The sequence below is a fragment of the Cyprinus carpio genome, chromosome A6 (genome assembly GCF_018340385.1).
Source record: "Cyprinus carpio isolate SPL01 chromosome A6, ASM1834038v1, whole genome shotgun sequence".
NCBI classification, from domain to species: Eukaryota; Metazoa; Chordata; class Actinopteri; order Cypriniformes; family Cyprinidae; genus Cyprinus; species Cyprinus carpio.
The window spans coordinates 30,353,897-30,366,964 of record NC_056577.1 but is presented as its reverse complement, the minus strand read 5'-3'; the positions used below and the strand labels follow the sequence as shown (position 1 = coordinate 30,366,964).

General features: G+C 36.4%; 2 protein-coding genes across 3 annotated transcripts in view; one reads left to right on the top strand and one right to left on the bottom strand.

Moving 5' to 3' along the window:
* Positions 1-5,213, top strand: part of cacna2d2a (calcium channel, voltage-dependent, alpha 2/delta subunit 2a) — a 203,841-nt gene extending 198,628 nt beyond the window's left edge. For both annotated transcript variants that reach the window (XM_042758977.1, XM_042758975.1), the window contains one exon: positions 85-5,213. In XM_042758977.1, coding sequence (XP_042614911.1) covers positions 85-192 — 108 coding nt within the window. In that variant the 3' untranslated portion in view covers positions 193-5,213. The remainder of the gene's footprint in view (positions 1-84) is intronic.
* Positions 5,214-5,382: 169 nt separating this feature from the next.
* abhd14b (abhydrolase domain containing 14B) lies at positions 5,383-12,877 on the bottom strand. The gene is made up of 4 exons (XM_019105512.2): positions 12,808-12,877; positions 12,398-12,686; positions 6,281-6,522; positions 5,383-6,194 (listed from the first exon to the last, which is right to left on the bottom strand). Exons 2-4 carry the CDS (start codon positions 12,615-12,617, stop codon positions 6,015-6,017), a joined length of 642 nt encoding a protein of 213 aa, XP_018961057.2. The 5' UTR covers positions 12,618-12,686; positions 12,808-12,877; the 3' UTR covers positions 5,383-6,014.
* Positions 12,878-13,068: the final 191 nt, after the last annotated feature.

Genomic DNA, 13,068 nt, shown 5'->3' with positions numbered 1-13,068 from the left:
ACAAAAATATGAGTTTCACAATCCTGCATTTAAATCCACTTGTAAGTGCATTAATGGAGACACATTTTTCTATTTCTCTTCCAGGAGAACACATCAGACTGTGGGCGGGGTCACTCGTTCCGCCCCTCCCCCCTCACGTTACTCCTCCTCCAGCTCCTCCTCCTGTGTGTTCTGGCCCACCCCTCTGTTTAACTCAGTCCTCCTGTCCTCCTCTCCCTTCTTCTCGTCTCCTTAATTCCGCTTTTCTCCTTTATCTCCCCGTTGCTCTAGTCATAGGTAATATAAAGGGACTTCCTCCTGCCCTTATATGGAAGCCCAGTCGTACTGCTTCATCCACTTAGCTTCACAGGTTGTTGCTTAGTGACCGTTGCAGAACTTTGTCGTCTCCTGCCAATCAAGAGCATTTGTGGAAGGAGCTAAAAGTGTCTTTGCGAAAACTGGAAGCTAGCGATGTGGAAACCGACGGCCATCTTGGACCATTGAAGAAATGGTGGAAAATGACATGGACTGTTCCCTCCTGCCTTTGCGGCCGTAAGGGGGTTGGCTTTTGTTTGACTCCGCCTCTAAAGGGGAAAGGTCATCCTCATCATCCTCATCTTCATCCTGTAACCCATATCACGAGGCTACAGGACATTCTGACGCCGTCTAGCTTCCGGTAATAATAAGAGCAGAACTTTAAGTGATTCTCAAAAAAGTATTATGAGTATTAAAAACATACCTCCATATATTAGGGTATTTAATGAGAAAGGGAAGGCGATAGATGCTATTTATTCAATTATCTTTTGTTTATTTATGCACTGTATCTACTTCTTGCCAAAATGAGACTTGTTGTGTGGTCTAACTTTTCTAGCCAAATTAGGAGGTAAGAAAACCACAGAAAAAGAAATTAGTAGTGAAATTAAAGAGGTATCACACCATTCCTTCATCCCTCACAAGGGCTTCATATATTTCTTATTTCTATTTATATCACAACCCTGATCCGATTAGGTTAGGCTTTTTATTTGTGTTTATTATTTGTATCACAAGGTAAACTATATTAATGCCTCAGTAATATAATATTTGCAGCTAATATGTAATAATGTGTTCATTTTTAAAGGAATAGTTCACCGAAAAATGACAATTTTGTCAGATTTATTCACCCTCGTGCCGTTCCAAACCCGTTTGCTGTTATTTTTTTCACCAAATTAGAAATTTTTAAGAATCAGAATAGTGACCGTGATTCCCAGCTCCATAAAAAAAGTTTCATAAAGTCCCATAAAAGCAGTGAGCATGAAGTTGTCTAAAGTCATACCATAGCTTAGTGTTATGATCAGACCCGAAAGCTATTGTATGGCTTCAGAAGACCTGGAATATCGCACATAAATCATATGGACTACTTTTATTTCCCTTTTTTTTTTATGGAATGGAAAATATTTAGGTGAACTGTTCCTTTAAATGAGAAGTGCTAATGAAGAGATTTTTGATGGATTGAAATGCAGTTTGAGTGTTTTTAGCGATGATATCTGTTTGCAGTCTTTGTAATTCTGTGCTGTACAGTTTTTCACAATCTCAGAATGTCAACCACATATTGCATCACTTCACAACACATGCTGTTTGTTTGCACCATTATTTGCACTGATGGTCTGTGAATAGTAAAAGCAACCATGATCCTAGTCAATATGGTCATTCATGTAGAAGAGAAATGTTTTATTTTTCATATGTACGTTAGGCCCAAAACATACTCAATGCAAACATTTCTAGATATGTAGGCTGGAGTAAATGTTAAATAATGTGCCGATGCAACTGAAGCATTTGCGTCTGCTTTCATACTTGTATAGAGTATGTTTCAGGCCTCATTATCTGTCATGACATTAGATCTTATGTTGAAATGTTGATAATGCTATGAAACTTAAGCAAAAATCCTTGTTTTGGGCCCTGCATCACCCTTCTTTTAGCTGTGCCTTGATGCACTTTTATATTGGACAGCACTGAGCTTCACTTTCAGTCAGTTCAGTGCAGTAAAAGTCTTTTATGGGCCTTAAAACTCACAGGTTGTGTTTGACATCGAATACTATCACACTGCATACTACATTCTTCATGTTATTTAAAAAAAATGCATTAATATTCACTAATGAACATTTTATGCTTTATTCTGGTCACATGATTGCTTAGAGGACCAATTACATTTGTCAAAATAACCATTACAATAAATGGAATACAATATTTATCATGATTAGCCGCGGCCTATTAAGAAAAACTGTTATTTTGCCTTTTACTAAAGTTTGTTTAAAATGTCTGGTCAAATAATCAAGTCAAGAGTGAAATAGTTAATAAGATAATCACAGTTGATACTGCTTCTGGTCATTCATCACACCGGAAATGGCAGGTCAAGTTGAGTGCATTGCATTGTGGGATACTGTTTCAAGTATTCTACACATTTGGAAAACCTGCATACTGTGTACAATGTGCATACAGCAGAAATAGTATGGTTAGTATGCTAGTATGCTATTCCGGACACAGCTCGTGCCTCCAAACATCATCACCTGACTGATATAAGGGAATGCATTTTTTTTTATTTAGAGTATTTTTGAGCTGCAGGGTTTACACTAACCTTCAGCTTCATCCCTGCAATGTACACAAACTTGACAAGCACCTTTATTTTGCAAGTAAACGGGGCTAAATCTGAACCTCACTGGCTGATTCTCAGTTGCACGTCTGGCATTTTAGTGGCCATCTCCTTCAATGCTCCTTTAAACCTTTAAAGTTCAGTGGCAAGAGGTTTAAAGACAGCCCATTGGTTTTAGGATTGTCTTTGTAAGAGCTTTTCATGCATTCAGTCCTATTGCTAAGTTGCTAACGAGTTTTGGTAAAGTAGGTGTTGAGGTTGAACTGACAGCCCTACATAACCTCAGTCCATCTGTGGCTTCACAATGGAGGCGGTTCCTTATATAAATGTGAGGATGGCTTTTCTGCTGTAGTTTATATAAAGTGAGAGTTTATTCAAGGTTTGCTGATGGTTGAGGAAGTGAATCTGTGTTTGCCGTTATGTGACATAACTGTGAAAATAGATGATTTTATGAGAAGTATTTTGAGAGTATTGTCAGTTGTTGGTGTTGAAGGAATGATCTGTGTCAAATGAATGTTACATATCTGTCTGTCTGGAGGCAAAATCTGTTAAAGCCTGTTTTACTTGCCTGTGCAATTTTAAAAGACAGCACTTAACATGTTAAACATATCCTCTCTCTGTATATTTTAAGTTAGTTCACATGAAATGTATCATTTATTCACCCTCATGTCGTTCCAAACCTGTATGACATTCATTCGTCTGTTTGAAAACGAATGTTTGGAAAGGACATCTCCATTTGTTTTATGAACGAAAGAAACTCATGTCTGTCATAAGGGTGAGAAAATGAGAATTCAGCTTGGGTGATCTATTATTTATTTTCTGGTTTTCTTGTCTGTCAGGATGTCATGAATTTTAAACACCTTATTTAAGAGGTGAAAATGCATGTGTGATGCTAGTGGACATGATTCTTACGTCACTTAGTTTGTCATCCACCTTCAGAACTAACTTGTTAAAGAGAAAATGAGGTATATATGTTAAGCTTGATTCAGTGGACTGTACATATCACTAATATTCTGACTAATCCTGACACTGTCACATGTGACTCCTGTTTATAACCCACATCCTGATTGGATTTATAAATCAATCTACAGTATGAACATATATTTTAGACCCCATTGAGTCCTAGAAATGGGGAAAACACCATTTCTGAAATATAAGTGCAATGTCAAATGTGGTACTCTAAACAGAAAAAGAAAAAAAAAGTTTTAAAAAGACTGTATAAGCTTCAGTATGATGTGCAAAGTTTAAGCGATAGTTCACCCGAAATTAAAAATTCATCATGTACTCAGCCTCAAATTTTTCCAAACCCGATATAGGCAAAATATAAGTGTGTTTTCATACAAAATCATAATAAAAAGTATTGTAACCAGGGGCTTTCGAACTCCTTAAACGACATAATGCTTTATAAAAATATCATAGAGGCTGTCCATATTTCTTGTGCACAATATTGCAAATCATTGAGAAGATTTTAAGTTATTCAGTAAAAAAAAAAAAAAAAAAAATAAAATTGATCCTCTAAATTTGAATTTGTGTGCATTCAAATGGTTTGGATTGACATAAGAGTGAGTAAATGATGACATAATATTAATTTCTGGGAGAACAATCCCTCTAATTCACAATTTTAATGTTGAAACATGTTAAACGGCTAATGTGTACCTCTTTCTTTGCCTGATTATGGAAACAATCTGCTACTTCATTTCATATCAGGGCAAAGAGTGCTCCGAAAGGTGCAAATATGCCTTGTTCTTTATTCTGGTGAGTTGTTTTAAAACTTTGCCACACTTGTTTTTTTTTTAATTCTTGTATTTTATTTTTTGGGGGAAAGTGTGTAATTGTCTTAAAACTGGAACACTGTCGATGTACAGGGGCACTGAACTGCCCAAATTAGGGAAACACATTTTGGCAAAACACTGCGATTAAATGATCATGAATGTGTCGGTCTTGTGTCACAATTCCAAGTACACTGTGGAACAAAGTCGTTGTTTTTAAGTGGTCTGAAAGATTTGCTTTTGCCAAAAAAAAAAAAAAAAAAAGAGAGAGAGAGAGAGAAAAAAATAGTAAAGCTAAAAGAGGAAGCAGCTTGCTCAAGGGGAGGGGCCTGATGTATAACCCGCCCACTGGGAGGAGTCATTAGCTCAGACCCTCCCCTAGCCCCTCCCCCTCCAAAGCAACATCATTGTAGGCGCGTTTCCATCAGCGAGACGTGTGTATGTGATTACGTAGTCTTTAGTCTGGTGCCCGTGACAAATGTGTACAAAAAAATATATATAAAAAAAAATACAAAGGAGAAACTGAATTTAACATGAGTGAGGTTTTAAAATGTATTAACAATTAAAAAAAAATAGAACAAATAGTACTGCTAATAATACTCATGAGTTGAGGTCTGAAATCATGGTGAGCGTTTTTCTTTCGTTCGTTTATTGGATTGTGTGTTGGGGGCTCAGTGCCTCGTCTCTGGGTCCATGTTGCTCCATTTTTTTTGTACACACAACAAAAAAAGACAAGGGTAAATTTGTAAAATATTGTGTCTGTGACTCCTTGTAAAATATTTTCAAACTGTTTATTACAGAGAATCAGTTATTAAATAATGTTCATATTTTTCACTTCAGTGCATTGTGTAGTGGTTATTTTTCCTACGCAATCAACATGTTTTCGAGGCTCATTAGAGATACACAAACACGTAAACGTGATTCGAAGTCATTGGTCCCAATTTTAACATGTGTAGCATCATAATACTGTACTACATTCATAAGATGTGCTTGAAATATATTTAATGATTCATTTTTAGTTGCAGTTTTTATTTATCTGTCATTTGAAAACAAATATGAAATTACACCATATAGTCAAAAGTATGTTGACAGGCAGCATATTATCACAAAATCTATGGAAATTAATACTGCATCTGTTTTCGAAAAATAATGGTGAGAATTTAGTCAGCATAAAATCTAAATTTCCCCTCATTTACTGTAAAACGAGTTTCTTGTTACTTATTGAAATTATGAATGTTAATTATTAAATGATTCTTCCTTGCACATACTTTATTTGAAAAAAAGGGTTGCAAAACACCTAGATTTCAGTCTAATCACTTCCCAATGGATAAAATCAAGTCCCGTCCTATATTATTTTCTCATTAACTATCTTCTTTGACTCAAAAGTTATGTAAATTGGTTTGCAAACAGCATTTCATGTTGACTTTAGTTCTTCGACACAACGCTCAACATGAGTGTCATGCATCCACGTGAAAAGCATTGCAAATAATAGCACAAAAAAAAGTTGCATACAAAAACAAATTGTAGTGTTTCTGACATAATCAGTTATTAAGTTTGAAACTGAATGCACTCCTGTTGATCACTTACGTAATTAACGTTTTGACTAGAACAATTTTACACTATTAAGGTTTTTAAAATGATCACAACTGCTGTAGGAAGTCCAGGACTGCCTTATGCCAGGTCTCTGGATCATCAAGGTAACAAGGATGCCCCGCCCCCTTCATTACAACCACTTTGTGATTGGGCAGATGTCTCAGGTTGCTTAGCGACACTTCCCCAAGCTGAGTATCCTGGTCTCCATAAACTATAAGAGCTGGAGTCTGTACAGGTACATAAGGATGAGCATCACTCATCTGTAGCACATTTTAGAATAGATGGACGTGTGTTTCAGTTTCCTCTCTCTCACCTGTATGCTGCTGTACTGCTCGGCTGTGAACTTCTCTGTGCAGATGGGAGCTACAGGGATGTAGGCCTTGACCTGCTCGGAGTGCTGGAAGAGGAACGGCAGCGAGTACATGCCGCTGAGAGACGGACTGATGATCACCACGGGGCCGGTCTGCAGAGCCTCACACACCTGTCTGAGGAACACACCTGGAGCCGGCTGACCCACTGGAGCCGGAGCCGGAGCCGCCTTAGAATGACCCAAACCTGAGGGAGCAAAGACACACATGAGCGGTTTAGGGAGAAATCAGTGCGAGTGTTAAAGTACTACGTACTACATATCTATCTATCTATCTATCTATTATATATATATATATATATATATATATATATATATATATATATATATATATATATATACTGCATATTTTTTTATTCCAGATGTATTATTTAATATATAAATATGTATTTTATAAAATAAGTTACTTTAAAGTGTTTAATAGTATCATATTTATTTATAACAGGTAAATATAAAATCTTAACTTTTTTTTTTTTTTTGTTGTTGTTTACCATATTAATATAAAACAATAATATATTACCTTAAATATTAACAAAAAGGGCCATGGAATTACAACAGGTTTTAAGATGGTAAACTTAGGGCAATTTTTGCCAGAATACAGAATATTTGTAATGGTTGCTGAAACAGATCTATATAGTAGTAGATTTTTATACACTTTTAAAAAACTGAAAATATAGTATATACAGTATTTTATTTTATATATACAAATACTTTATATATATATATATATATATATATATATATATATATATATATATATATATATATATATATATAGTATATATTTTCAGTTTTTAAAAGCGTTATATTTAAAAAAATATATAAAATATTTATTTATAAAAACAAATATATATTAGTTTTTTTTTATTTATATTTATATTAAATGCTTAAATGTTATAATTATTTCTAACAGTTAAATATAATTACAATAAAGTAATACATTCTGTTTATAACGATATTAACAGTATACAATAATATAAAAATATATTAAAAATTAACAAAAATAAAGTAACATGGAATTACAACTGTTTTGACGACATGACAATTAATTTTATGCTCTACAGCGCTCTAAAGCGTCCATATTAAAAGCTATTAAATAATTATTTATAAAGGTTAAATATAATTATAACAATATTACCTCAATTGTAAATCATATTAACAATATAAACGACTAATATATTTTAAAAAATTACGAAAAAGTACCATGGTATTACCCAGGGGCGGTTCTAGGGTGAGTGGAGATCCGGGGCTTAGCCCAGAAAAATCCATGTATGTGACTTTTTATTTTAACAAATCAGAAAGATTTACCTTGTTTAAAATATACAAAAACAATAAAAAAACAAAAAAAAAACATTTAAAACATTTTATTTAAAGTTTATCCATTGTATCCTGACACATATGCTGATGTTGTGTCTCTGTCTCACTTTTTTTGTCTCTGTCTCTCAGTTTTCTTTTCTTTTCCAATCAAGCCTGACTGGCTACACTCATCCTGGTAGAACAGGGATAAGAAGCAAACATTAAGCAGTGCACTGACATACTCTTATTCTACAAAGATATCAGTCAAAGGACTTTATCTCTGTGTTTATGCATTACAGTAAACAGATTCAAGTTATTCAGTCTAGCAGATAAACCTTACCCTCTACTGAAGTCTGTGCATCATTCCTCTGCTGTGGCTGCCTCATAAAGTTTTGTCCTAACTTTGCTGTTGCCTGCTTTCCTCTTTTCTCAATTTTTTTTCTTCTTCTCATCATAACAGCTCTCCTTTTGGGCTCTCCTTGCCTCTCTCCACTCCTTTCTCTTCTTCTATCCACACCTGTCATCTTATTTAATCTAATGTCTTCATTCCTATTCTTTGTTCCAGTTGTTTTTAATGTCCTCCCTTTCTCTTCTCCATACATCTTGTCCACTCATTTCTCATTTTTCCTCCCTCCACTCTCTCCCCACTATTTTTTCTCCCTATACCCTTTTACACTATTCTCCTCTTAAAGTGTGCCCACTTCTCTACTTTGCGTATTTTCCTTTTTCATTTGCTTTGAATTTTCTTTTTGTTATAATGCTTTACAGTAAAATTGTGTTTGTTAACATTAGTTAGTGTAATAGTTAACATTTTACATTAACTACTATGTCCATATGGTCTGAAAATTATAAATTCTTTGTAATGAACAATTGTATTTGATAAAAAAAAAAAAGATTTACAAATATGAATGAATGCAATAAAAAAAAACAATTAGTTTATTGGTAATGAAGTAACTAATGATAACAAATAAACTTTAATGTAAAGTGGTTTTATCTGCCTCCCTCCATCCCGTTTCGGTCTGAACATGGTTCTTTATTGCGTTGATGGTGGTAGTTTAAGAGTGTATCGTCTTGATTTCATCTGGGCAAATCTGTCTATCACAATGTCATGGTCAACAGCAGTCAAGTTCTCCTTCTCTATGGACATCACTGCCAGGTGGTTAAGCCGGTCTTGTTCCATTTTGTTAACAAACCATGTATGTAGTCGACGCAAGGCACTAAAGGAACGTTCACAGCTGCAGCTACTGACTGGGATTGTCAGTGCTACTTGAAATACTGAATTCAGTGTGGGGAACATGTCAGTATTTAGCATCTTGAACACACTGACTATGTCAGGAATTACTTCTTTCTCCTTCCTTCTGTTCAAGAAGTTTTTTGCCACCAGGAGTTCCTCTGACTGCAACTCTATTTTATAATGTTTGGCAAGAATCTTCAGAGATTCTTCATCAAGAAAGCTGTCTGATGCTGGATGGCAGGCTTGAATGCCCTTCATAAGATCTACTCCTAGTCCTGAGAAACGGTTGTCAATCTCTTGCATCATTCGGTCAAGGCAAGGGTAGTACAATGTACACATGTGGTCATGTGAAGAACTGATTTCTGAGGTTGTCCTACATGCTGTTTCCACCACATAATCATCAAGCCTCTTCTGTTTCCGTCTAAAACCTGCAGAAGGTTCTGGAATGTTATTTACCTCACACAAGGCCTTTGTTTTTGAAAATAACTCTGTAGCACTCTGAACTGTGCGTTGTTCTTTAAGAGAGTCGTAGACTGCTGTTTTGTATTGAACTGCTTGTCCCAGGTCTACGGTTTCCCTCTGTAGGAATTTGTAGAGGCCTTCAGTGATGGATAGAAGTCTGTGAAACATCAGCAGCATGTAGACAGTGTTAAAGTTGCTGAGTTTGGACCTGAGGCCTACAGCCATTGGTGTTGAAATTTTGTCAAGACATTGCAGAATAGCACAGAAATTGTCAATTACAGCACTCACAGACTTCACCTGACATGCCCAACGTGTTGTTGACAGCTGTACCAGCTCAGATGATTGTAGTCCAAGCTGTTTTTGAACATCAGTAAACTTTTGTTGATTAACTAGAGATGCACTGAAAAGTGAATAAATGCTCTCCAGTAAATAAAAAAGTTGGTGGCTTCTGGTATTGCCTTGCATGCATGGCACAGCACAAGATTTAATTCATGTGCATAGCAGTGAAGGTACACTGCTTCTGGATGACGTTCTCTGAAACGGGCCTGTACACCCCTCACAGCTCCACTCATGACTGCAGCTCCATCATATGCTTGTGCAACACACAGAAGATGGTCAATTTTATGTGATTTCAGTGTTTGCTCTATTGCATCAGTGATGGATTGTGCATCAAAACCAGCCAGTTTGCTGAAACCAAGGAAATTTTCCTTGATCCTGCCCTCGGACGTAACGTAACGCACACATACTGCCAGTTGTTCAGAGTGCCTGTCCCTTGCCTCATCTGCCATCAGAGCATATATCTTTGAATTTCTCATTTCTTTTATGATACTTTCTGTGACCTCTTCTGAAATACATGCAATCATTTCATTTTGCGATGAGTGAGACAGGTAGGTAGCATGGGATGGAGCATTGTACTGCTGTAGAAATGGGTCAAACTGTGTGAGAAGTTTCATGCACTCAAGGAAGTTTCCCTGATTTTGACTCTGGCTCTGTTCATCATGTCCACGGAATGCAATCCCCTGCTTCCCCAGAAATGACGTCACAGCAACAACACGATGGAGGTATTCACGTCTCTCAGTTATTTCTCCTACACTGGCTCTATGAAGCTGTTCTGTAATATCTCCATGTGTTTGAGTTGTTTTGTAGCTCTTCCAGCATGTCATGGAAGCCTTATGAAGGCTACTTTGTTCATGCTCTCTGAATGATTCTAAAGCCCTTTTCCAGTTGGAGAAACCTGCACTTGTTAATGTGTCTTTGCTGTTTCGGATATGATGCTTGCCAAAGAGACCACAAGAAAAGCAGAATGCAGAATTTCTGGATACGGAATACTCAAGCCACTGAAATGCATCTAGCCAATTCTTATTAAAAGCTCTCTGCTGTGTTCCAAATTGGGTAAAGGGATACTGCTGAAGCTTCACATGTTTTGGGCCTGTCTGCAGTGTTCCTAAATCATCCCTTTCACCTTCTAAAGCCTCTTCTTTCCTTGCTGACTCATCTAAGACATGGTAAAATAGCAAGCTCAGCTCTATTATTAGTTTTAATAGTCTTCACATAACGGCATGATTTTTGTGAGAATAGATTTTAAAAAAGGCGAATAAAGAATCTACTGTATAATAAAAAAAAAAAAAAAACTTCACCCATTCTTCCTGCACATATTACATTTTATAGGCTACCTTATTCTTACTTTATACATACACTCACATACATAATACACACACAAACACTTAAAGCCAAGTATAATTATAAACGCAGGGCTCAATACACTTATATTTTTGAAGGAGCACTTACACAGCACTTACAAATTGCATAAATAATCTTATGAGGCTAATGAATCAAATATAAAATTTGGAATACAGAAATATGAAATGATGAAAAAAAATTAGAATGGTACTTTGCCACTAGGTGGCGGTAAGCCACTGCCTTAATGAGTCGGTCAGTCATTTAATCAATGGATTCGTTCGAAACAGATGATTCATTCAGAAAAAAAGTAAGCAACTGTTTTTATGAATGGGTCAGTGAATCATTTACTCAAGCAAATTTATTCAATAAACACCGCTGTGTGTTGCTGCAGAGCACAACAACATACTTTGTTTGGAACCATTTCCTTTGCGAAATATGTCTTTTTTATTATATTGTTTATTGAATTGTTGCCCTGACACGAAAAGTCTGCCACAGACCGTGCTAACCAAACATTATAACCGCTCTGTGTGTGTGTGTCCCACTGATCTATAATACAGATAGATAAAATGGTCATATATAGATCAGTGGTGTGTCCTAAAGACTGTGCTGCGCAACCGTTAACTGTTAGATGTTCCAAATGTAACGTTAAATCAGACACAATTTAAAACCGAAAAAGAAATATAATACTATGATTAAAAGTTACAGATACCTGAAGCTGTTGTATCTTGGCGTTCAAGTGTTGGCTGGGGGTGTTTTACTTCCTTTTTTTTTTGAAGAATTTTGAAATATCCATTTTAATTTTCAAATAAATTGATCTACAGTAGTAAAATACTACACGCCAACAAACCGCCTGGCTCCAAAAGAATTAATTTCATTGGCTGGATCGTACAGACGCTCATCGATGGTTGGCCAGTTTACATGTCAGTCAGAAGCACTAGACTCAGTGGGCGGTTTTTGTCGGGTGTGAATGACAACCAGATGACAACGCGTAAATTGACAGACACTGTAGACGTGAGAATCGAGAGATATTTATTTATTTATTTATTTATTTATTTATTTATTTATTTATAAAATAAATTAAATTATAATACATGAAAAACCATATATGGCACAAAAACTCAATAAAAACATTCTGGCAATAAAAAAAACATTCGCTTCACCAGCCCCCTAACGCTGCCCCCCCACATAGCCCACCCCTAACGCCGCCCCTGGTATTACCATGTACAAAAGATTCTGGTTATGTTTCATGGATGTATACGTAAAGAAGGCTATGTAAATACCATGGTACGTAATGATAATTATCCAGTACTATGGTATATGTACAGTACCATAGTATTAGCATCTAATATAATCTCTGTACATGGTATCCCCGCAGTGTTTGTGCAGCACACCTGGCAGGTCCAGGGCCACAGCTCGATAACCCGCGCCAGCTAAAGTCTCCAGAGTCCCGATCTTCAGCCAGTTTTCCGACGAGAACCGGATCCCGTGCAGCAGCAGCACGCAGAGTCTGGCGGCTCCGCTCGACGGAAGCGTCTGTCGGTAGAACAGCGGCTGGTCTCCGCAGATCTCCACCCGAACCGAGCCTTCTTCGGACATCTCAGCCGAAGACATGAATCAGACGAGAGCGAGACGAAACACGAGCAAAGTTCACGAGCAAAACACGCTGATTCCTGCGGAGAGCTGAAGAAAGTTACAGAAGTTGGAATAAGTTACAATATAAAGTATTTAATCAGTTTGGTTTGTTAATGTTAATTAATTCACCCATGAAAATGAGTATGACACAGTAAGGTATTTTTTTTACCAGTGTAAACTGTGAAGGTTTGAGTCCCGGAAGATTGTGTCAGTTTCACCAGAGAAACACACTGACCTCTAGCGGCTAACTATCAAAATACAACCCCCATAAACGAACATCGTTTCTCGACATCACCTAGCGTATTTTATGCTTATTATTAATTCATAATATATTATTGAATGACTTAACTGCATGCAGCTTTTAAAATCACTATGCTGTTACTGAATTAAAACGATCCTAACATTTCATACATTAGCCTACTATTGTTTT

What these genes read in the sequence shown, in the direction of transcription:
- abhd14b (XM_019105512.2), bottom strand. Translation starts at nt 12,617, where the DNA reads ATGTCTTCGGCTGAGATGTCCGAAGAAGGCTCGGTTCGGGTGGAGATC. An exon ending in TGTGGCCCTGGACCTGCCAG is followed by an intron (nt 6,523 to 12,397) that starts GTGTGCTGCACA and finishes TTGCTCCCTCAG; the next exon opens with GTTTGGGTCATTCTAAGGCG. An exon ending in AGCAGTACAGCAGCATACAG is followed by an intron (nt 6,195 to 6,280) that starts GTGAGAGAGAGG and finishes GTACCTGTACAG; the next exon opens with ACTCCAGCTCTTATAGTTTA.